General features: G+C 51.0%; 1 protein-coding gene across 1 annotated transcript in view; it reads left to right on the top strand.

Moving 5' to 3' along the window:
* Positions 1–25,701, top strand: part of LOC120381881 (zinc finger protein 420-like) — a gene marked incomplete at both ends in the record, with an annotated part of 94,631 nt that overhangs the window by 44,149 nt on the left and 24,781 nt on the right. Inside the window, one exon of the mRNA XM_039500043.1 lies at positions 2,798–2,805. Within this exon, the coding sequence (XP_039355977.1) occupies positions 2,798–2,805 (8 nt within the window). The remainder of the gene's footprint in view (positions 1–2,797; positions 2,806–25,701) is intronic.

Below are 25,701 nucleotides of genomic sequence, written 5' to 3' on the forward strand. Positions count from 1 at the left end.
GAGGGGCAAGGAGGTGAACACAGATAAATGGGTTATTAAGGGCAGGTCGACACTACAGCCGGGATTGACGCTCTGAGATCAATCCAGCCGTGGTCGATTTAGTGATACGATTTAGTAAACATAGCCTAAGATTGCTACAGTTCAGGGCCTTATATTAAGCTGAGGTTTTGTGAGAGTGGTTATGCTGATGTCTGGGATTTACCTGAGGTTTGGGTAGGGATTCGGGGTTAAAGGTCTGGGATCCCCCACAGCTCTATAGCCCCAAACCTCTCCTCCCTCCCACTGACCCACCCAGCCCACTTCCTGGGTGCCCTTCCCTCCACACTCCCCTCTCCTTCTTCCCATTACTGGCAGCTGGCACCACCTCCCGGCGCCTTGGGAGCTTCTTCTGTTCCCTCCTCGTCTCTCATTACCTCCTCCCTCCCTGCTGCCTGCTAGTGTATGGGAGAGAAGGAAAAAAAGGGGGCAAAGAAACTTGTCAAACTTGGATGATGAATAAAGTTATTACTGCTCAGGTTCTTTAGAGACCCCACAGCTTCTAATAACCCAGGGGACAGGACTCCTTACCCAGCGAGGTCACCGTCCCATAGTTCTCCTGCATGACATCCCTGTAGAGGGCTCTCTGAACAGGGTCCAGCAGAGCCCATTCCTCCTTGGTGAAATACACAGCCACCTCCTCGAAGGTCACCGGCCCCTGAAAGAGCAAGAGTCCAACACTCAGTACCTGCTGCCCCACTCACAGCCCCACTACTCACAGAACAGCAGCACCAGGTAAATGGAAGCTCCGGGAGGCACACGTTAACAGAGTCCCACCCCACCTTGCTTAGAGCAGCCAGGTGGCATCAGAGGGTAGAAAGAGAGAACCTTTGTGTCTCCCAGCTGACAGACGGAGGCAGGGTCATCACATTTATCACATACCTACTAGCCAGAGCTTAATATAGGAGATGGGATTCCTACAAGGGAGCCACCAGCAGGGTCCAGATACAGCCCCAACACTCTCAAATAAAATATATGGAAGAAAAGGGAAGTCAATAGTAAAGAATCTAAGTTCGAAGGTCAGAAATGTAGAAAGTTGGCAAGGGAAGCTAACAGAAATCAGTGATCAACCAATGAAAATAAGAAGGAAGTTTTTAAAAGTACAAAATTAATCCTAACAATGGTAGTGGTACATTACTAGATGTAAATGGCAGAATAATCAACAATCATGCAGAAGGGGTAAAAGTGTTCAATAAATATTTCTCTCCTGGATTTGGAGAAAAACAGATGATGTAACTCATATCACAAGATGTTGACGCTGACAGTCTTTCCATTCCCAAAGTAACTCACGAGGACGTTAAACAGCAGCTATTCAAATTAGATGTGTTTAAATCAGTGGGTCCAGATAACTAGAGTTCTGAAAGACTTGCTGGAGGAGCATGGTGGACAGTTAATGTTGATTTTAATTAGGACGTGGGAAATTCCAGAAGACTGGAATAAAGCTAATGCTGTGCCAATATTTAAAAACTATAAAAGAGATGACGCAGCTAATGACAAGTGTGTCAGTCTGAAATCGATACTGGGCAAGAGAATGGAACAGCTGATACTGGATTTCATTAATAAAGAAAGGAGGGTAATGTAATTAGTATCCATTAAAAAGGATTAGACACAATAGATTCTATCAAACTAAGTGGATATCCTTATTGGATGAGATCAAAAGTTTGGTTGCAGCTAATAGTACTGATGTAATATATGAAGGCATATGAGTTGATTCAGCACAATATTTTGACTAGAATGTACAAAATACACACGGCATACATTAAATAGATTAAAAACTGGGATTTTAAATAGGGAACCATGGTTGAGTGGATTTCTTTCTAGGGGGTTCCCGTAAGGATTGGATCTTGGCCCTGTACTATATAACATTCTTATCCATGACCTGGAAGAGAATATAAAATCATCACTGATAACGTTTGCAGTTGCCACAAAGATCGGGGATGCAGGGTAACTAATTAAATGTCACTAGGTTCAGGTTTCAGCACTGGGAGTCTGGCAAGTTTTCCCTGCCCTGGCTGGAGGGTTATTTCCTGTTCCACAAAGAGGGGAAGTTTCATTCCCTACACTTGTGCCATGACATTAGGAGCTATCTGACACTACAGCCCATATTCAGCATAGTGGCAGGATTATAATATGATTAGGACATGAGGCATTTTGTACAAGATGAGTCATGTGTGGTGTCACTGGAAAAGTTATGATTTGCTGAATATGATTATCCTACCTGTGTGCATGCATCATGTTTGTATCTGAAGTTATGGATATTGACTCTGTATCTGTCTTTCAAATGTGCTTACTCTGAGTAACACCCACAATGAGCCTCTCAGGTACAACAATGAAGAAGCCAGACAGTGCTGATGGTTCAGCAACAAAGACATGTGACCAGACCACATGACAATGAACTTCATTTTGGTACCTGTATTTTTCCACAAACTGGACCGGGAACTGAGTTTAGAACAAATGGTTCCTATCATATGGAAAAGCTACATAAGGTGGGTGTGACATCATCTCTTGGCCTCATTCCCCACTGTCATAAACAGTTAGTTAAGGGTTAAGGTCTCTTTTACCTGTAAAGGGTTAACAAGCAGTAACCTGATGAACACCTGACCAGAGGGACCAATCAAGGGACAAGATAATTTCAAATCTCTGTGGAGGGAAGTCTTTGTCTGTGTTTCTTTGTTGGGGTCTTTGTCTCTCTTTGGATCTGAGAGTGGCCAGATATATATCCAAGTTCTTCCAATTTCCTGAAGTATCTTCTTCTAATCAGTATAGTGAGTATTAGAAGGCGGATTAGTCTTACAATTTTATTTCTGCATTTGCAATTGTGTGTTGCTGGGGAATATCTTTATTTCTGTTTGCTGTTACTTTGATTATTCTGAGGAGGAGGGAGGGGCAAAGTCTCTCCAGGTTTATAAGTCAGACCCTGTAATATTTTTTCCATCCTGGTGTTACAGAGATAGTGTACTTTTTTTTCTTTCTTTTAATAAAATTATTTTCTTTTTAGAATCTGATTGATTTCTTCCCTTGTTTGGATTTTCAGGGGAAGAGGAGGAGGGAGGGGGAAAAGGAATCCCTCTTTGTTTGATTCAAGGAATTTGAATCCAGGTATCTCTCCTAAGGACTAGGGAAGAAGCAGGGGGGAATGGTTTATTTCCCTTTGTGTTGAGATTCAAGGAGTCTGAAGCTGTGTCCCCCCCGGGAAAGTTTTGGGGGAACAGGGAGTGTGCCAGACACTAAAAAACCTGGCTGGTGGCAGCTGTACCAGATCTAAACTAGGATTTTAGTTTAGAGGAGTCCATGCAGGTCCCCATCTTGTGAATGCTAAAGTTCAAAGTGGGGAATAAACCTATGACACCCACACAAGAGAATTCCTGGAAGCACCTGAGGAACAAAGACTGAACTGGGGAAAGTGCTGGTCCCAGGGTTAAGGGATTTCTAGCTTGTGTATGGAAACTTGGTAGACTGCTTGGAGCATCAGTCAGGGTGAGAAATTGCAAATTCAAATACTATCCATCTAGAATGTTAGGCTTGGTTTGAGTTTTTGGTTATTTGCTAAGTAATCTGCTTTGATCTGTTTGCTAACACTTATCGCTGGGAAACTGGCTGTCGTCTTCTCTCTCTCTCCTTGAGTGGCCCAGGTAAAGCACTCAGGTAGCTTAGTTGGGTGTATGGCGCCACCTGCTGTCGTGTTGGGTGATAACAGGCCCTGGAGAGGCTGGCTGAATCTCCAGCAAAGCCGTGCGAGAAGGGCCAGCCCAGCTTGAGGGTTAGAGGGCACAGCGGTTCCCAGAAGCCCCCCAGATTGCACCCCGGGGTGACAACCCATCACACCCTAGAGTACACTAGTGTCAGCAGGTTTGTCACATCCTGTCCCCTCCCTTTCTCCACCCAAGATATTTCCTGCCTCCCACCACCTCTAGCAGGTCCCACCAGTGGCGAGCTCCAGCCGGGTCACATGAACCGGTTGTTAAATTTAGAAGCCTTTTTAGAACTGGTTGTTCCAGGACAACCGGTTCTAAAAAAGCTTTTAAATTTAACAAAGGCTCGGGCAGCTGTCCACCCGGCCCCAGCTCACCTCCCCCTCTCCTCTGAACGCTCCGCCCTCCTTCTCCTCCCCGTCCCGCTTCCCACGAATCAAATGTTCACGGGAAGCCTGAAACAAGCAGCAGGCAGGTAAGCCGGACCGGGGGGAGCGGGGGGGCGGGGACGGCGCACACGGCCCAGTCCGGCTCCATCTGAGCGGCTCCCCCTGGCCCTGGCCGAGCGCCCCAGCCGGGTCCCGGCCAAGCATCCCTGGCTCGGGCTGATCCCGGCCGAGCGACTCCGATCCGGCCCAGCTCGGGCCCTGCAGCACCGGTCCCGGCCGAGTGGCTCCAGCCCGGATCGGGGAGTCGGATCCTGTGGCACCAGTTGCAGTCCTGGCCCCAGGCAGTGTGGTAAGGGAGCAGGGAGGGGGTGTTTGGTGGGTTGTGGGGGGCTGGATAGGGGTCGGGGCGGTCAGAGGGCAGGGTACAAGGGGATTGAATGGGGGCAAGAGTCCTGTGGGGCAGTCAGGAAGGAGCAGGGGTTGGATGAGGTGCTGGGGTTCAGTCAGGGACAGAGAGAAGGGGTGGCTGGATGGGGCAGAGGTTCCAGGGGGGCATCAAGAATGAGAGGAGGGGTTTGATGGGGCGGCAGGGGGCAGTCAGGGGACGGGGATGGGGATGGGGTCCCCGGGGGCGTCAAAGAGCATGGGGGGTTGGATGGGGCACGACCCCTAGGGGGGCATGACCCCCTCGTGAGGTGAGGAGGAGGGAACCTGTTGTTAATATTTTGGCAGCTCATCACTGGCTCCCACCCTCCTATTTACTGATTCTCTTCCCTCCAAGCAGAACCCACCACCAGCTCCCTGAGAATCCCTTACCTGAGCCAGCTCCATTGCAGCCATTTCCTTCCCCCTGTGAGGAGGGGATGATCTGGAGCAAAATGTGGACGTTATTCTGTAGCCTGCCAGGGCGAGAAGGGCAATGGGAGAGAATTCAGACAGGGTTTCTGTCCTTTCCACATGTCGATTCCCCCCAGCATTGTTCCCTGCTAATGGACACTCTAGGTTCTGCCACACTGTGAAGCACAGAGTGGTAATAAATAAAAATAAAGGTTATAATTGCAGATATACCAATCTCCTAGAATTGGAAGGGAACTTGAAAGGTCATTGAGTCCAGCTCCCTGCCTTCACTAGCAGGACCAATTTTTGTCCCAGATCCCTAAGTGGCCTCCTTAAGGATTGAACTCACAACCCTGGGTTTAGCAGGCCAATGCTCAAACCACTGAGCTATCCCTACCCCCCAAGTGACCTTCTCCCAGTACAGGCCTAGTGCCCTCCCACCTGGGTGTAACCCTCTGACACATGGTGAAACGCTCCCATCAGCAGAGTCTCTCTGTTACACTTATCAAGTTTGCGGGCGATACCAAGCTGGGAGGGGTTGCAAGTGCTTTGGAGGATAGAACTGAAATTCAAAATTATCTGGACAAACTGGAGAAATGGTCTGAAGTAAATAGGATGAAATTCAATAAGGACAAATCCAAAGTGCTTCATTTAGGAAGGAACACTCAGTGGCACACATACAAAATGGGAAATGACTGCCTAGGAAGGAGTGATGCGGAAAGGGATCTGGGAGTCATAGTGGATCACAAGCTAAATATGAGTCAACAGTGTTGCAAGAAAGCAAGTATCATTGTGGGATGTATTAGCAGCAGTATTGTAAGCAAGACACGAGAAGAAATTCTTCCGCTCTACTCCGCGCTGATTAGGTCTCAACTGGAGTAGTGTGTCCAGTTCTGGGTGCCACATTTCAAGAAAGATGTGGACAAATTGGAGAAAGTCCACAGAAGGGCAACAAAAATGATTAAAGATCCGGAAAACATCACCTATGAGGGAAGATTGAAAAAAACTGGGGAAGACTCAGAGGGGACATGATCACAGTTTTCAAGTACATAAAAGGTTGTTACAAAGATGCCGGAGAAAAATTGTTGTTCTTAACCTCTGAGGATAGGACAAGAAGCAATGGGCTTAAATTGCAGCAAAGGCGGTTTAGGATGGAGATTAGGAAAAAAAATCCCTAACTGTCAGAGTGGTTAAGGACTGGAATAAATTCCCTAGAGAGGTTGTGGAATCTCCATCATTGGGGATTTTAAAGAGCGGGTTAGACAAACACCTGTCAGAGATTGTCAAAACCGAGTCCTGCCTTGAGTGCAGGGGACTGGCCTAAGATGACCTCTCGAGGTCCCTTCCAGTTCTATGATTCTAAGAACCAAAGGCCAGAGAAGAACAGAATCAAAGGAGTCACTCTGGGGATTCTCCCTGTCACTGTCCCCAAGGCAGCTCTATCAGGTTTACAAAGCTGTTTGATGCTCCAGCCTTTATCCAGTCTCTCCTGGCAGTGCCCCCTTCATGGGCTGGGCCTAGTTTTAGCTTTTGGGAAGCGTGACCCCGGGGGCTCTGAGACGGGGCCTTCTTGCCTCAGCACATCTTGTTCCTTTCTGTGGCTCCCCAGTGAGTCCCAATGAGTAGATACTCCTCATACAGACTGTGAACATAAGAGCTGCCCACTGCATCAGACCAATGGTCCATCTAGCTCAGTGGCCAATGCCAGGTGCATCAGAGGGAATGAACAGAACAGGTAACCATCAAATGATCCATCCCCTGTCACCCATTCCCAGCTTCTGGCAAACAGAGGCTAGAGACACCATCCCTGCCCAGCCTGCCTGTGACACTGACAGATGAGGTGTTAGCTCTTACACAAGCCCCCATGTCTTCATTGAACATGGACAAACACACAGTGGAATCAGTCTGACTCACCTGTGTTAGTATTGTTAAAACAGGTATTAGGATTATAAGAACATGTTTAGACTTTATTGAATGCTTTACTGAGTTTCTGCCTGGGTTAATATCTGACTAGTTGCATTATGAGCCTCTGTGGCTCTGTAAATCACCAGACAGGAGAGAGACTTTACCTAGGTGAAGTGCTGATTGGCAACCAAATGCATTACACCCTGCCTGGCAGGAAAGGTCCATCCACACCAGAGAGACTATTATGGGACGTTAAAGAAGACACAAGGCTGCTGTTGTGCTCTTGACTTCCCATTAACTGAGTTTGCAGCTCAGAGCACAAGGCAGGAAGGGGATGAAAAACCCCACACGGAAGGAACTGATGATCTGTATGCTGCTTGGACTCTGGGGGGCAAAGTTCCTAGGCATAAGCACGAGATCCCCAGCTGCTTAGCTGGAGTTAGTCCTAAAGAATATGCAGAGCTTGCTTATTAGAGAAGCTTCTATTACCTTTGAAATTTAAGACTGTAATTTGTCTGCATCTGGATGATTAGCTGCCGTGACAGGGCAAGGCCAGCTGGCTATAGGAAAGTAGTGAGAAACAGGTATGTTAGCCCCAGGCTAAACAAATCCCTGTTACCATGGTAACCAAAGGACAGTTGCTCCAGGTTAATCAAGACACCTGGGGCCAATTAACATCCTTCCAGAAAGCCGTGGAGACAGCTAGGTTGATTGGGACCCCTGAAGCCAATCAGGGGCTGGCTGAAACTAGTTAAAGAGCTCCCAGTTAGGCAGGTGGGTGTGCAGAACAGGAGCTGTGGGAGCGACGGAGCAGTACACACCAGATCAGGCACAAGGAAGGAGGCCCTGAGATAAGGGTGAAGTGGAGCCTGAGGAAGTGGGGGCTGCTGTGGGGAAGTAGAACAGGGAATTGTATGTGTCCTGTTTCTAAAAGGTCAGATACCACGGCTGATACTATTAGGGTCCCTGGGCTGGAGCCTGGAGTAGAGGGGGGTCCTGGGCTCCCCCTTTGCTGCCCTGATTAATCACTGAGACTGGGAGACAACAGAGACTGTGCAAGGGAGGGTAGCTTTGCCTCCCCTCCCTCGCTGGCTTACGATGAAAATGGCTCAGTGGGCTGTGACCCTTGTCCCTAAAGAGAAGGGCTACGTGGAGGGTCACAGTGAGCCTCTGAGGCTAGCGAAATCCACCAGGAAATGCAGGGCCCATGGAGACAAGGACAGAGCTTTGTCACACTGCTTTAACTTTGTAAACAACTCTCATTTCCTTTCAAATAAATCTTAATACAGGTTGTGACAGGCCTGGCTACAAGTGTTGTCTTTGCTGGGAGATCCAAGCGTCATTTGACCTAAGGAAGTGACTGGTCCTTTGGGACTGGCAGTAACCTGAACGTTGCTGTGATTCGTGGGGTAAGGCAGGGTTCTCAACCAGGGGTCTGGGGCTCCCTGGGGGTCTGTGAGCAGCTTTCAGGGGGCTGCCAAGCAAGGCCGGCATTAGACTCGCTGAGGCCCAGGGCAGAAAGCTGAAGTCCCAGCGCATGGGGCTGAAGTCTGGGCCCGAGCTCCACCCCCAGGGCTGAAGCCGAAGCCGAAGCAATGTAGCTTTGTGGGGGTCTGGGGCCCCAGGAGGTTGCCCTGTTTGCTACCCCCTAACACCAGCCCTGGCTGTGATGTTATTAATATAACCTGTGACCGTATAGTTCATTGGTGTAACCACATATATTTGCAGTAAATATTGTACAAAGGTTGTCGTCTAAGGTGCCTATGAAAAGGTTATAATTTGCTGCTGATGATGATGATGATACTACCTGTGTGGGTGTATCATTTTTGCAGTTAAAGTTAGGAATATTGGCTACGTTCTTGTACATCAGTGTGTTCTGATTCTGAAGTAGCCTTAGTAAAGCATTAGGTCAGCTTCTTCAGAAAGGAATTTGCAAATCAAGTGCCCAATCAAGAAACACTTAAAGGACCTTGGGGAAACTCCAATCCACGTACCCTGGTGAGCCGGGCCAGTTTCTTTACCTGCCATGTCCATGGGTCGGCTGATTGCAGCTCCCACTAGCCGCGGTCTGCCGTCGCAGACCAATGGGGGATGCAGGAAGCGGCGCAGGCTGAAGGATGTGCTGCCTGCCACTTCCCACCACCTCCATTGGCCTGGAGTGACAAACTGTGTCCAGTGGGAGCTAAACATGCCAACGTGGCAGGTAAACAAACTTGCCCGGCCTGCCAGGGTGCTTACCCTGGTGAGCCGTGTGCCAAAGGTTCCTGATCCCTGAGCTAAAATATTTAAGAGACAAGTCAGTTGAAAATATAGTGGTGCAAGAACAAAGTAACATTGCTTCCCATTGTTACACAGCTTCCAGCTGCTGGAGGCTGCAATCCCCTGTCCTTAACATGGTTATTGGGCTGAAATCTCCCCACGGCCCGTCAGAGACAGACACGTACCTGTGTCGCTCCCCAGCTCCCGTTGCAGTGTCTCTAGGAGAAGGAGAAGATGGGAGAGGTGAGAATTCAGGCCCTCACATTCATGGAGAAACCCCCATTGCTTATTAATGGAACTGCTGTTAACGACAAGATGGTGACAGAGATCAGAGGCCGATAACGCAGCCGCTGCAGGCAGAGCCAGCTCCACAGGGCTGCTCCATGGGGAAGGGCGACTCGCTGAGCTGCGCTGAGAGATGGAGCCCAGGATCAGTGACATCACTAGAGTCCCCGACTCCTCCCCAGGGTCAGGGTCGCTCTAACCAGAGGAGACGCCACCCCCAGACTCCAACTCACCTTTGAATCCCAGCAGCACCTCCTGCAGCAGGGCACTTTGCAGAGAGAAATCACTGAGTCTCTTCTCCAGCTCGGCAAACGCCGGCTCTGGCTTCCGAAACGTCCCGTCCTCCCTGCTGGGGAAAGGAGGGGTGAGAAATAGGCCTGAGCCCCAGACCCTGAGCCCAGCAACCCCCAAACTTCACGAAACCTGGATCTGAGCTTTGTAGCCTGAGATAGTCAATGTCAGGGTGAGTCACCTCAGCCCTGTGCTCCCCAGAGAGACGGGAAGTGGGGAGACACTAGAGCAAGGAACGGAGACATTGTTAAGGAGCTTTCTCAGGGACACTCTGGTTCTGGGGCGGGGCAGAGCCACCCCCTACGCTGGTTTACTGCAGGAACAAGGGGCACCAGCACGGAGATTATGTGGAAAGGGAGGAGACACAGACCAGAGAGTGGGCAGGTCCTACATGCTGACAGTGGCCACAGACAGAGCCCAGGGCTCCAGCAGGGAATGAACGTGGGCCCTTTAATGCCAAACCCCCCCAACCCTTCAGCTGAAGCAGTAACCCTGGGACGTCCAGCTCCTTTGGCAGAGAGGGCGACATTGCCCTGTCCGTTACGGCCAGTGGCCAGGGCATCAGGTTAGGACTCTGTGCCCTGCTCCATTCACAGCAGAACACCCACTGCTCTCCATGGGACACCCACGTACGAAGAACAAGGGGGGAATCTGCCCTTCGTATGGGAAATAAAATTTTAGTTCTTAGTATTTTGCCAAGTCTTTGTCTGTCACGTTCAGTGTCACTCAGGAGGAAAACAGCCCCCTCCTGGACACCCCTGTAGGGCCCTGCTGGTTCTTCCCTGTGTTTCCCTGCCTTTCCCACCCTCCTTTCTCCATTTCTCTCTCGCTTCCTTGTTGTTGTCTCTCCTCTGTTCTTCCCTCCCTACAGCAACCCCCTATTCCCACCCCACAAAGGCTTCACTCCCACCCCCTCCCCATTCCACTTGCTCGAGTGATCAGCCAGGGAACGTTTAATGTTCACATCAAAGTGCTGCCATTTCAGTTGACACCCTGCTGACATTAACAGGGGACAGGAGAGTTCACGCTCTCAGAGCTACGGCTTCAGGCTGCTGGCAGCTCCAGCAAGGCAACACTGTCTCCGTTTACACTGGGGAGGTGCTGAGGGCTGGCAACTCACTTTAACAAATGTGAAAGCTGAGATTCTGCGCCCTCTGAGTACGTGACGCGGCCACGTCAGTCCAGGAGACAGGCCTGGTCTGTCCCATCGGCCCTGGGTCTAGCAGCCCTGCTGTGACCTCATGAGCGACCAGACAGTAACCGGCTTGTCTCCTACCCGAGTCAGTCACTAGGGGAGACAGACTCACATGCTCCCAGGGTAGGGGGCAGCTTCCTATTCAGTGCAGTTATCAAACCTAGCGGCCCATGAGAGGGAGCGAAATGGAGCCCAGGACTTACCTGCCCCCAGTGCTCCCAGCACCCTAAAAAGGAAAGAAAAGGAGGCCGTCAGGGGGAGTGTCCCTGGGCGGGGAGGCCTCCTGCTCTGCAGGGGTCACCATTGAGGCCTCGGGCAGTAGGGGAATTTCAGATTTACATTCCCAGAGCAGCTGCCCCCCTACCAGCCCCAGCAATCCCTGCGGGCAGGTCCCACTGTGGAAATCTTCTCCCCGGGCACTTTACAGGCAGAAGATATTTCTCTGCATTGAGAATCAAATTCTCCCCAGTGCTGAGAGACCCAGAAGGCCCCTGGCCCCACTAAACCCATTAACCTGCAGTGACAGGGGCCTTGGGCCTGGCTCGGGACCTCAGCATGGTGGGAGAGGGGATTTCACCCTCCAAGTGCAAATGCAGAGAGACATTTCCAGGAGAGAAGGTCTTGGGGCTGCAGCATCCAGGACTCCCAGGGCCCATCCCTGGCGCCGCTGCCAGACTCACTGGGTGACCTTGAGCAGGGCTCTGCCCCTCCCTCTGCCTCACTTTCCCCATTTGTCCCATAGGGATAATGCCCCTGACCACACTCTGTAAAGTGCTTTGGGGTCTAGGGCTCAGAAGCGCCTAGAGAAACGCTGTGTATGATCATTGCAACGACAGCCTGACCTGCAGGGGTTGGCTCAGCGGCTGCTGCCCCTTCTCTCCTCCCCTCTCGCTGAGCAGGGAAATCTGCCAGGACAGGCTGCAGACGCCCTCATCCCGTCGCTGGGCAATGGCTCTCTCTAGCTCCTCCAGCCGGGCCAGCAGCCGCTGCTCCTGCTCCTCCAGAAACCCTCGCAGCTCCTGCCACTCCCAGACGATCTTCCGCCTCTCGGCTGCCGTCTGTTTCTGCAACAGGGAGAGGGCGGCTCAGTAACGGAGGAACATAGAACATAAGAACGGCCAGACTGGGTCAGACCAAAGGCCCATCTAGCCCAGTATCCTGTCTTCTGACAGAGGCCAATGCCAGGTGCCCCAGAGGGAATGAACAGAACAGGGAATCATCAAGTGACCCATCCCCTGTCGCCCATTCCCAGCTTCTGGCAAACAGAGGCTAGAGACACCATCCCGCTCATCCTGGCTAATAGCCCCTAAGGGACCTGTCCTCCATGCACTTCTCTAGTTCTTTTTAGAACCCTGTTAGTGTCTTGGCCTTCACAACATCCCCTGGCAAGGGGTTCCACAGGTTTACTGTGTGTTGTGTGAAGAAATACTTCCTTTGTTTCTTTTAAACCTGCTGCCTATTCATTTCACTGGATGACCCCTAGTTCTTGTGTTATGAGGAGGAAATAACACTTCCTTATTTACTTTCGCCACACAAGTCATGATTTTATAGACCTCTACCATATCCCCCCTTAGTCGTCTCTTCTCCAAGATGAACAGTCTCAGGCTTTGTCTACACTGGCACTTCTCTCCTGCCAACAAAGAGCAGCTACACTGCGCGCCTGGCAGCAGAACGGCTGTAGCGGCACAGTCGTGTGGCTAAAAGCTGCGGAGTGTAGCCATAGCCTCAGTCTTATTAATCTCGCCTCATGCGGAAGCTGTTCCATATCCTTCATAATTTTTCTGACCTTCTCTGAACCTTTTCCAATTCCAATACATCTTTTTTGAGATGGGGCGACCAGATCTGCACACAGTATTCAAGATGTGGACATACCATGGATTTATATAGAGGCAATAGGATATTTTCTGTTTTACTCTCTATCCCTTTCCTAATGATTCCCAATATTCTGTTTGCTTTTTTGACTGCTGCTGCAGATTCAGTGGATGTTCCCAGAGAACTATCCACAGTGACTCCAAAATCTCTTTCTTGAGCAGTAACAGCTAATTTAGACCTCATCAGTTTATGTGCATTTGATATTTTCTTTTCCAATGTGCACTATTTTGCATTTATCAACATTGAAATTCATCTGCTCCATAACAGAAGAAAATCATAAATTCACCTGGGGGCGGGTGGCAGAGTTATTTACCAGAACACGAGCTCTCTTGTGGTGGGGGATGGGAAGTTCATTTATCCCGGGAAGGGAGGAGGGATCAGGACCGGGGTGAGCTGTACATCACCTACAGGAGGGACACTTCTCCCCAAAACCTCATCAACGTGCACTGAGCCAAATCCTCCATCTCTACAGCCCACATTTCATCTCCTTCCTCCCCATCCGCCCCAGGAGCTAGAAAGGATCCCTGGTCACTGTGACATCCAGACAGCCCGTGGGCAGGGGCTCCGGGCTAACACAGACTGACCCTCTCCTGCCCAGCAGCCTCCTGCATCCTAAGGGCATCACGTTACCCCCATGTCTGACCCTGCAGGCTCCCTGGGCTCCAGCGGGGATGGGTCCCTGGCTGAGGCTGGCAGGGTGGGCCCTACATTCACCAGGTCATTCTTATGCCAGGCAAACCTAAGTGGCGGGGGGCTCTGGGCACCTACCAGCAGCTCCTCACTCTGCCGCTCCTCCTCATCTTTGGCTGCTTCTCTCTCTTTTCCCAGAGGGGCCAGATGCTTTTGTGGTGCCTCCTGGAAGAAGCAGGGGAGGGAAGGTTAGAAACTGCTGCAAACCTCCCAGCTACCAGATTTCAGGGCCCATCCTGCCCTGCAGACGCCTGTGCAGGGTCCCTGGGACTCAGACTGAGAGGAGATGGTGAAACAGGGAGCAGCTTTTCCAGAGGAAACGCAGGGCCCCAGGCTGCAGGGACAGGGGTGCAGCCCAACCCTCAGCTCCCCGGGGCCTCACCCACATCCCAAGCAGCCAACTTCAGACAGTCCCCCACTTTCCCCAGCGCCAGCCCCCAAAGCTCCTGCAGGGCCAGATCTGAACATGGGATTTCTAGCTTGTGTATGGAAACTTGGTGGACTGCTTCTATCATCAGTCAGGGTGAGAAATTGCTAATTCAAATTCTATCCAGATAGTATGTTAGGCTTAGTTTGAGTTTTTGGTTATTTGCTAAGTAATCTGCTTTGATCTGTTTGCTAACAGTTATCGCTGGGAAATTGGCTGTTGTCTCTATCTGTCCTTGAGTGGCTCAGGTAAAGCACTTAGGTAGCTTAGTTGGCTGCATGGCGCCACCTGCTGTCGTGTTGGGTGATAACAGGCCCTGGAGAGGCTGGCTGAATCTCCAGCAAAGCAGTGAGAGAAGGGCCAGCCCAGCCTCAGGGTTAGAGGGCACAGCGATTCCCAGAAGCCCCCCAGACTGCACCCCAGGGTGACAACCCATCACACCCTAGAGTACACAAGTCTCAGAAGGTTTGTCACATCCTGTCCCCTCCCATTCCACACCCTAGATAGTTCCTGCTACCCACTACTTCTAGCAGATCCCACCTTTCTATACATTTACTGCTCCTCTCCCTCCAAGCAGAACCCATCCCTGAGAATCCCTTACCTGAGCCAGCTCCATTGCAGCCATTTCCTTCCTGCTGGGAGGAGGGGATGATTTGGGGTGAAATGTGGACATTATTCTGTAGCCTGCCAGGGTGAGAGGGGCAATGTGAGAGAATTCAGACAGGGTTTCTGTCCTTTCCACACGTCGATTCCCCCCAGCATTTCCCCCTGCTAATGGACATTCCAGGTTCTGCCACACTGTGAAGCACAGAGTGACCTTATCCCAGTACAGGCCTAGCCCCCTCCCACCAGGATGTAACCCTCTGACAGATGGTGAAACCCTCCCAGTAGCTCTGTTACACTTGTAAAGTTTGTGGACGATACCAAGCTGGGAGGGGTTGCAAGTGCTTTGGAGGACAGAATTAAAATTCAAAATTATCTGGACAAACTGGAGAAATGGTCTGAAGTAAATAGGATTAAATTCAATAAGGACAAACCCACAGTACTCCACTTAGGAAGGAACAATCAGTTGCACACATACAAGACAGGAAATGACTGCCTAGGAAGGAGCACTGCAGAAACGGATCTGGGAGTCACAGTGGATCACAAGCTAAATATGAGTCATGTTACACTGTTGCAAAAAAAGCAAGTATAATTCTGATCTGTATTAGCAGCAGTATTGTAAGCAAGACACGAGAAGTAATTCTTCCGCTCTACTCCACACTGATTAGGTCTCAACTGGAGTATTGTGTCCAGTTCTAGGTCCCACATTTCAGGAAAGATGTGGAAAAATTGGAGAAAGTCCAGAGAAGAGCAACAAAAATGATTAAAGGTCTAGAGAACATGACCTATGAGGGAAGACTGAAAAAACTGTGTTTGTTTAGTCTGGAGAAGATATGATCAGCTTTCAAGTACATAAAATTTTGTTTCAAGGAGGAGGGAGAAACATTGTTCTTAACCTCTGGACAGGACAAAAAGCAATGGGCTTAAATTGCAGCAAGGAAGGTTTAGGCTGGACATTAGGAAAAACTCCCTGTCAGAGTGGTTAAGCACTGGAATAAATTGCCTAGGGAAGTTGTGGAATCTCCATCGTTGGGGATTTTTAAGAGCAGGCTGGACAAACACCTCTCAGGGATGGGCTAGATCAGGGGTGGCCAACATGTGGCTCTTTAGAATTTAATATGCGGCTCCTTGTATAGGCACCAACTCCGGGGTTGGAGCTACAGGCACCAACTTTCCAGTGTGCTGGGTGTGCTCACTACTCAGCTACAGGTCCTGCCTCCACTCCACCCCTTCCCACCCCCTTTCCTGAGCCTGCAGTGCCCTCGCTCCATTAACCCCCCCTCCCAATGTCTTGCATAGTGTGAACAGCTGATCAGGTGGTGCAGGGAGGGAGGGGGAGGTTCTGATTATTGTGGCTTCCCATGGGTGGGTGGCGCTGGGAGCAGGGGGTGGGAGCTGATGGGGGGGCTGCTGACGTATTACTGTGATTCTTTGGCAATGTACATTGGTAAATTCTGGCTCCTTCTCAGGCTCAGGTTGGCCACTCCTGGTCTAGATAATACTTCGTCCTGCCTTGAGGGCAGGGGACTGGACTAGCTACCTCTCAAGGTCCCTTCCAGTTCTGTGATTCTATGAACCAAAGGCCAGAGACGAGCAGAATCAAAGGAGTCACTCTGGGGATTCTCCCTGTCATTGTCCCCAAGGCAGCTATCTCAGGTTTACAAAGTTGTTGGATGCTCCAGCCTTTATACAGTCTCTCCTGGGAGTGCCCCTTTCATGGGCTGGGCCTAGTTTTAACTTTTGACAAGCATGACCCCGGGGGCTCTGGGACTGGGCCTTCTTGCCTCAGCACATCTCGTTTCTTTCTACGGCTCCCCAGTGAGTCCCAATGAGTAGATACTCCTCATACAGACTGTGAACATAAGAATGTGTTTAGTGTTTAGACTTTATTGAATGCTTGTGAGTTGCTGCCTGGGTTAACATCTGACTAGTGAGCCTCTGTGGCTCTGTAAATCACCACACAGGAGAGAGACTTTACCTAGGTGAAGTGCTGATTGGCAACAGAATGCATTACACCCTGCCTGGCAGGAAAGGTGCATCAACACCAGATAGACTATTATAGGACGTTAAAGAAGACACAAGACTGTTGTTGTGCTCTTGATTTCCCATTAGCTGAGTTTCCGGCTCAGAGCACATGGCAGGAAGGGGATGAAAAACCCCACACAGAAGGAACTGATGATCTGTATGCTGCTTGGACTCTGGGGGGAAAAGTTCCTAGGCATAAGCAAGAGATCCCCAGCTGCCTAGCCAGGGTTAGTCCTAAAGAATATGTAGAGCTTGCTTATTATAGAAGCTTCTATTACCTTTGAAATTTAAGACTGCAACTCGTCTGCATCTATAGGATTACCTGCTTTAACTTTGTAAACATCTCTCCTTTCCTTTTAAATAAGTCTTAATACAGGTTAGGACAGGACTGGCTACAAGTGTTGTCTTTGTTGGAAGATCTAAGATTCAATTGACTTAAGGAAGTGACTGGTCCTTTGGGACTGGCAGTAACCTGAACATTGCTGTGATTCGTGGGGTAAGGCAGGGGTTCTCAACCAGGGGTCTGGGGCCCCCTGGGGGGGCCGTGAGCAGCTTTCCGGGGGCTGCCAAGTAAGGCCTGCATTAGACTCGCTGAGGCCCAGGGCAGAAAGCTGAAGTCCCAGCGCATGGGGCTGAAGTCTGGGCCCCTGAGCCCCAACACTCAGGGCTGAAGCCAAAGGCAGTTGCCCTGCTTGCTGCCCCCTAACACCAGCCCTGGATTTTATATGCAGAAAACCAGTTATTGTGGCCCACATGGGCAGTGGAGTTTTTATAGCATATGTGGGGGCGGGGGGAGCTCAGAAAGATATATGGGATCACCCAAGGGGACTGTCTGTGATTCCATGTTAATGCTGTTACAGAGCCTGAAGCGTTTACACTGGATTCTTGGTTGGTGAAATCTCCATACAGACCTCACACCCAATTTGGGGTTTGTTCCCTGCTTCTTACCAGTCTGCCCGAGGTTGGTGCTCGTGCTCTCGAGTCACTGAAGACAGCGTTACAGAGAGAGGGGCTGTGACTTCCCCACGGTCACTAAACAGGTCTGTGACAGAGCCAGGAACAGACCCTGTTAGCTCCAGAGCCCCGTCACCCGCAGCTTGGAAAGGTCCCCAGAGCACACTGTATTAGGCTGCAGGAAGAGGTGTGCAGGGACTGCAGCTGAGCTGCCCTGCCAAGACGGCCTGTGCATCCGTGGACAAACCACCTCACTGGGGGGTGTCTCCTGGGTCAGGAGAAGTCAGTGTCCAGCCCTGTGGGGCTGTGCTCCTGGCTCATACCTCCAGCACTCACTGCTGCCCCTCCCTTACCAGCTGCACTGTTCAGCCAGCCCCAGGCCTCTGTGAGGTCACTTCCCCCCGCCCCCACCTCAAACCTTCAAACTGGGACATGGTGCACCAGTACCAATCAGAGTGCACTAGTGTAAATTCTGTCTGTACTAAGGGTTTGCACCAGTGCCTAAAACACCAGGGTGGCAGAGACCTTCAGAAACAGCAGTACGGTGGCACTAGAACCTATTTCTAGCTCGGTCCCGGACAGCTTGGGTGACCTTGGACACGTCAGTGTTTCTCCTCCCAACGTCAGTCTCTTTACCCAGCTGCCACTCACTGGGGTCTCCTCTCTCCAGAGCTGCTCACCACTACAGTCTGTGTGGGTGTCCCCAGAGCTAAGGCAGGTCAGCTCGGGAATAGTCTTACAAGGGGGGCTGGGGAGTCTCTGTCCCTGGAAGTTTTTAAGAACAGGCAGGACAAAGCTCTGTCAGAGATAATCTACAGATACTTGGTCCTGCCTCGGCAGAGAGAGCTGGACTTGATGACATCTTGAGGTCCTATTTAGCCCTACGTTTCTAGGATGTGATGTAATATATACATATAAAAACACAACATACAGCTGGAGAAAGCTTCCCCCCGGGCTCCCCTCCATCCCAGAGATACACTAGTCTGGGAATGTCTAGGGATACAGATGGTGTATCTCTAACCTGGTCTTAAAGACCTCCAATGAAGGAAATTCCACAGCCTCCCTTGGAAGCCAATGCAAGGCAAACACTGACCAAAACAACGCTGTACACACACACGCTGGGCTTGGGGTTAAGGGGAGAGGCAAGAATTCAAACAATCTGGGTTCAGTTCCCAGTTTTGCCCCAAATTCTCCATGCAAACTTGTTTGACACCGGCGGCTGGCCCATCCCCGCTGACTTGGGCTCACACGGCTCAGGCTGTGGGGCTGTTTAATTGTGGTGTAGAAGTTCCGGCTGGGGCTGCAGCCCAAGGTCTGGCACCCTCCCACCTCGCAGGGTCCTACAGCCTGGCTCCAGCCTGAGCCCAGACATCTACACTGCAATTAAACAGCCCCTTCGCCTGAGCCCTGTGAGCCTGAGTCACCCGGCATGGGCCAGCTGGGGGGTTTTAGTGGCAGGGCAGAGATACCCTTGGTGTCTGTTCAGCACCTGTCACAATGGGGACCCTGATCTTGGTCAGTGTCTGTGCAGAGCCCTGCAGAACAGGAGCCTGACCTCAGTCGGGGACTCTGCAACTCCCAGCATTGCAGGATCTCTGATTTTGTTCAGGTTCCCTGCAGCATCTGGCAAATTGTGGGGGCAGGATCTCTGTCAGGGTCTGTGCAGTGCCCAGTACAGTGGTGGGGCGTGATCTGGGTCGGGGTCAGTACAGTGCCAGGCCCAACGGGGACACAGATCTCAGTCAAGGTCTCTGAAATGCCCAGCACAATGGACGCAGCAGTTTGGGTCACAGTCATGCGCTGCCTGGCACAAGGGGGGCCGTGATCTCGGTCCAGGTCTCAGTTTTACCTGGCACAACAGTGGGGTCTGATCTCACCTGGGGTCTCTTCAGTGCCTGGCAGAACAGGACCCAGATCTCAGTTGGGGTCTCTGCAGCAGCTGTCAGAACAGGGCCACGCTCAGTACGATAAGAGCCCTGATCTCAGTCACACCTGGGGAGAAAATCGGGAAGATTTTTGAGCATTAGATCTCGGTATTTCAGAACTGAGGAGAAAATGGGGCACAAACTAAATATTTGCCAATATAAGAGAGAAGCACCAACATCTGGGAGATTTTGTGTCACCATTTAACAGTTGAAAGGAAAAGATGGGAAATTTGAGGGGATTATACAAGGTTATTCAATCAACAACAGAATGGGAGGGATTCTTCTTGCCCCACACTCACATGGCTGGCAGGGAGCCCTGGGTGATGTGGCTTTCACAGGGGACAGGAGGGGGCTGGAGTCACAAAGTCACTATCAGTGGGGAGGGGCTGGCAGTGGGGTCTGGGAATGTGACTAGCAAGCAGTGGGGGCTGCTGGGTTGGGCAGGGTGGGGAGGAAGTAGCTGGGAGAAACCGGGGGCTGGGCCGTCTCCATGGGGGACACTTGCTCCTCCCTCCCCTTCCTGGCTCTTCCCAGGCCCCGTTGCCAGCAGAGAGTGGGCCCCCCAGCCCAGCCCAGAGGTGTCCCTGTCTCAGGGCCCCCCCAGCCTCTGCCCACTCACCCTCTGCCCAGCTCAGGAATCACTGGGAACCATTTCCCACCCGCACAAGGACAAATCCCTGCAGGTGGAAATGGGGAAACCCCAAACCTGAGACCTGAACTGGCCACTGGCGGGGGAGAAAATGGGGCACAATCGGGGGACAGGGAACTTCTCAGGGGTTGGGGGAGGGGGGTCACCCTGGGCGCTGCTCGTGGCTCTAGGGAGAAAGGGGGCAGGACGGGGGAGGAGGGGGGTCCCCACGGGAGGGAGCAGCGGTAAATCCGAGGGGATCTCAGCCCCCCCTTTCTCTGCCCGCTCCTCGGGGGTCACCTGCCCCCCCGGCCATGTCCGGGCTGCACCGACATTTCCCGCCCGCCCCACGCAGGGACCCCACGGTTAATGAAGGGCTCTCCCGCCGCGATCTGCGCATGCCCAGAGCTCCACCGGCACCAACCCTTCTCCGGCCGGGAAAGGCTGCAACGGCCCCGCGCGAGCCAGGCAGAGCCGCAGCGCCCAACGCTCCTTTCCAGCCCGGTTCCGGCTCCCCCGCTGACATCACTTCCGCTCCGGGGAGAGTCAGGAACTACATCTCCCAGCCTGCCCCGGGGCCGCTTCCGCTCTCTCCAGCCCAGGTAACGGAGGGTTTCAGCAGGTAAAATCGCGCATGCTCCGTGCGAGCCCCGCTGCGGGCGGGAAAACAAAGTTGCTGCTGCCGCCGCCTCCGCGTGAGCCGGGCCCGGGCTGAGCCGCTGCTGCTCCCCGGGGGGGGCGGGTCTGTGCGGGGGGGCCCAGCCGGGGGGAGGGTTCCCCCGCGGGGCCCCGCCCCCCGGGCAGCCCCGGGCTCTGCCCGCCCCAGCCCCGCCCGGAGCCCCCGGGGAGTGAGAGACCCCGGGGGGGGGGGGCGGGCACGTGACTCTGCCCCGGGGACCCCGGGAGAAGCCTCGGAGCCGCCTCGGCCCCCGCGGAGCCGCCGCCGGATGCGCCCCCCCCCCGCTGGGATGGGGGGGGCCCGGCGGGGCGGGTGCCACAGGACTCTTTGCTGCTTCCCAATAGCCCTGTGCTACTTCCGGGCACTGCGCATGCTCAGTAGCAGCTGCTGAAGCCGCGGCCCGAATCAGCCCGAACGTTCCGCTGGGAGGGCTGAGCAGGGAATTGATGGGGTTCGGGCGGGGCTGGGGGCTAAAGGGAAGATCCGGGGGAAGGTCATTGGGGCGGGACGTTTGAACTGTTTTGTGCAGCCAGGAAATTCCCGGGGGGGGAGGTGAGTTCACTGAATCCTGCCCTGTTTGTGCCCCGTCCTCCCACCTACAAAGTCTCTCCAGCTTTTCCCCTTTTCCCCCATTCTCACACGTGGCTAGAAAATCCAGGAGATCCCCAATGATGAGCTCTCTAATCTCCCCCCGATTTCCCCTGGTCTCTCTCTACTTCTCAAGTGTCCATTTAAAATCTCTCCGATGTGGCAGCTTTCCCCCCCCCCCCCACTTTATCTGCCGCGATTTGTCCTCATTTAGGTGGGAAATTGTTGCCCTGAGTCATTCCCCAGCACATGGCTGCCCTGGTGTGGGGGTGGGAGGAGATGCCCGTTCTCTGCCAAGGCGGGGATGGAAAAGCACATGTCCCCCATGGAGACTGCCCAGACCCGAGTTTCCCAATCCCACCCACTGACCCCAAACTACCAACACAGTTTCCCCCAGCCCTCAGTTGCCAGTCACCTGCCTGTCCCCCACTTCCGCCCCCTTCCTTAATCCAGGGAGCCTTCCAGCTCCCCCTCCCCCCTTAAATCAGCTCCTCCCAGGCTCCCTGCTGCTCATGTGAATGGTGGCAGTGGGGGGGGGACCATCACTTTGTGTTTATATATTGGATAGTCTCATAAAATGCAGTCAAACAGTCTCCCTTTTCCCTCTAGTTATTTAATAGCAACATAAAATCCCCCTCAGATCTTGGTATTTTTCTCTCATGTTATCAATTGCTTAGCTTGTGGCTTCTTTTCTCTGCAAATCTCAAAGACTGATATAAAATACTCTAAACATTTGCCCCACTTTTCTTTAGTTGTCTAATTCTAAGTGAATATCCCCTGAGATTTTTTTCCTTGTCTCTCTCATCATAAAATACAAAGAAAATCTCAGATTGACACCTTTCCTCAGATTCTTGAACATGGATATAAAATGTTTGCATATGTTGCCCGTTTCCGCTCTATTCATTTATCAAATATTGATGTGAAACACTCAGATTTTGCCTCCTATCAACCACTGATATAAAATCCCTCTGATTTTCCACTTTCCTCTCTATAATTTGCAAAATGGATCCAAAATCTCTCAGAGTTCCACCCTTTCTCTTTCATTTCTGAACGTTGCTCTCAAAGCTCAGGATTTCCCTCTTTCTATGTCATTATCAAATGTTAGTTAAAAATCCTCTCTGGTTTGGGGCTGTTCCCCGTGTTTCTAAATCCCACCAACTTCTTCCTTCGAGGGAACCTGTTGCCCTGAGTTCTTCTCCATCCTGGATGTTGTAGGGGGTTAAATTGCCCAGAGATCATCTTTCCCGTCTCCTTTGAGAATCATTTGTTCCCTCCTTTACCTCTGTTAAAATGTTTGCCGAAGAAAGAGACCAGCCAGATATTTAATACCCATCAAAGCCAGAGGTCTCTCCCTGTTTGGGGATCAGTGGTTCCCAGCTGGTAACGGGATAGTTGGCTGGACCCTTTTCTTTTCTCCAGCTGGCATGGGATGAGGAGGTCACTCTGAGTGCAGTGTGGGTCCAGAAGTATCGTAAACCTCATGACAAATGGTCTCTGTGATGTAGCCATCTCTGGGGTGGCTCCATGGTGACCATTATTTGCTAGTGACAGGGCATGGACATGTCTTACCTCTCTGCTGAAGGGCAGGCGGGGGTCCTAGGAGGGCAGTGGGGGAATCCCAGGAAGGCAGTGAGTTCCTAATTGGGGTCCCTCGCTGGTGGGGGCTCTTGGTGGGATTCCCAGCCTGGCAGTGAAGATCTGGTGGGGGTTCTCTGGCCGGTGGGGCTCTGAGGGGTATCTGGGATCTCTCTGGCCAGGGATTCTGGGAGTTGGGTCCCAGGAAATATCTGGTGGGACCCTGGCTGGGGGGTTCTGGGTACTGGGGGTGTTGGGGGCCCCTGGATGGAGGCTCTGGGGGCTGCTACTAACCATGTTCCTTCTCTCTGATCAGCTTGTGCCAGAATCCTGGCTCCAAGCACTGCCCGACATTCCCTGGCCAGGCCCAGTCACCGTGATAACTTTCTAGCCACTTATCAAACACTGTGAGGAGAAATCACAGATTTTGCATTTCTCCCCTCTTGAAAACTGCAGGAACTTCCAGTTCCATTGGGAAAACTCCTGCCCGATTCCTTGTCCTAGATCTGGAGGGTGAGGGAAGTGGGAAGGAGTGCTACACTATGGCACTATCTTCCACAGCATTCTGGACTCGTGAGCTCTCTCCTGCCGTCCATCACCCCCCTCTGACAAACAGAGGCTAAGGACACCATTCCTTAGCCAGCCTGGTTAATAGCTATTAATGGAGTTAACCTCCATGGATTTATCCAGTTCTCTTTAAACCCTGTTATATTCCTAGCCCTCACAACCTCCTCAGGCAAGGAGTCCCACAGGCTGAGTGTGCGTTGTGTGAAGAAATACTTCCTTTTGTTTGTTCTAAACCTGCTTCCTATTAATTTTCATTTGGTGATTCCTAGTCCTTGTGTTATGAGCAGTAAATAACACTTCCTTATTCACTTTCTCCACGTCAGTGATGATTTTATAGACCTCTCTCATATCCCCTTTGTCTCTTTTCCAAGCTGAAAAGTCCCTGTCTTTTAATCTCACCTCATACAGAAGTTGTTCCTTACCCCTAATCATTTTTTTTGTTCTTTTCTGAACCTTTTCCAATTCCAATATATCTTCTTTGAGATGGGGAGACCACATCTGCACGCAGTATTCAAGATGTGGGTGTACTATGGATTTATAGAGAGGCAATATGACATTTTCTGTCTTATTATCTATCCCTTTCTTAATGACTCCCAACTTCTTGTTTGCTTTTTGACAGCCACTGCAGGTTGAGTGGATGTTTTCAGAGAACTATCCACAGTGACTCCAAAATCTCTCGAGTGGAAACATAATTTAGACCCCATAATTTTATGTATAGTTAAGATTGTTTTCCAATGAGCTGCACTATGTGTTATCCTGACATCTAGTACTGCTGAGATCCTGCAATCAGTGATATCCCTGCCCTTCCTGTTCCCTTTCTCCCCTGAACCCCACCAGCCCATAGTTACTGTTCCCAGCTTCCCCAGGACACTGTCATTGTCTCTGGACCTGTCTGTCAGCAAGAAGCAGTGCCAGGGAGACTTGCCCTCTCTCTAGAGACTTCGATTTCTGGGACATGGATTTACTTTCTATGTGTTCTAGGAGACTCTTTGAAATTGAGTTTCTGTGACATTAACCATAGTGCAATCTGGACTGTTGAACAGCTGTGAGACTCAGTTCCCAAGCTGGGGTGCCTTTTACACTGCTTTACTGTGAGAACAGCCACTCCTGGGCAGGTAACACACAGTCTCCAGCATGTAACTCACTCTTGAATTACAGTACCCCACAAGAGAACAGAAAATTCTCTGCTCCCAGACTTCTCCCAGAAATGTGCATCTTGCACTGTCCAGCACACTACTGAACAATGGGAGCTCATATGAAATCTGTCATTTCATCAGTGGAAAATGACGTGCCAACCTTGTCATTCCAAATGGAGTTTCCAACACACTTGAATCCAAACACACTGGTTAGGTAAAACAATAAAACAAAATTGTTCACTGAAAAGATTTTTTTCCGGCAGTTGCTAAGGGTAATGAGGCATAAAAGTCAGAATTGTTTACAAAAGAAATGCAAAGATAAAACACAAATTAACGTCTAAGTTAACAAGCTAAAATGGATTCAAAGCAAATGTTTCTCTCTCCATGTGCTGAGACAGGCTGGCTTTCCATTCAGCCAGGACTCCCCCGTAACCTGCCCCTGCCTCCCAAGTTCAGTTCTTCAGGATTTGTCATGGGCAGAGGGAAAGGGGAGAGAGAGAGAGAGTCCCAAGCATTTTCCTCACCTCTTTTTATAATTCAGTCCTTTCTATTAGAAACAACTTCAGTTCTCAGCTGAGTCATGGTGACAGGCTGTCTGTTGGAGATATGAGTTTCAGGTCTCCCTCTGATAGAATGTAAATGTCTTCTTCACACCTTCCCCCTGCCAGCGAATTGCTGTTTGCCTTGCTGTCTCTGAGGAACTGGTCTGTGGGTGTTCCCCAGAATTGTAACTTTTTGTAATATCCTACAGTAAAATCTCATAACTTTACATACAGTGTTGCTACACATTTTAACAGGAGGATAATATTCAGTAGATTATGTGATTTCAAGTGATACTTCACAAACCATACTGTGTACAAAATTGTTCATAATTTTCCAGAAGAGTGAACATAGGATTACAGACTGACACAGGGCCTGTGTGTGTGTTCCCAGCAGATATGTGGATTTTTCAATCCCTCCTAAGCAAAGTGTTCTGCATCTTCAAGGATCTGGTTTACTAAGTGTGACACTGCATGGAATTGTGAGACGCTTCCTATTATTATTACTTTGCAATTTTATCATATTGAATAATGAATTGTGCTAGATATGCCATATTAGGTGTCAGGGAAAATGTTATAATTTTCCAAGTATGATCATTTTTTT

This window comes from Mauremys reevesii, linkage group 14 (assembly GCF_016161935.1).
Source record: "Mauremys reevesii isolate NIE-2019 linkage group 14, ASM1616193v1, whole genome shotgun sequence".
Taxonomy (NCBI): domain Eukaryota; kingdom Metazoa; phylum Chordata; order Testudines; family Geoemydidae; genus Mauremys; species Mauremys reevesii.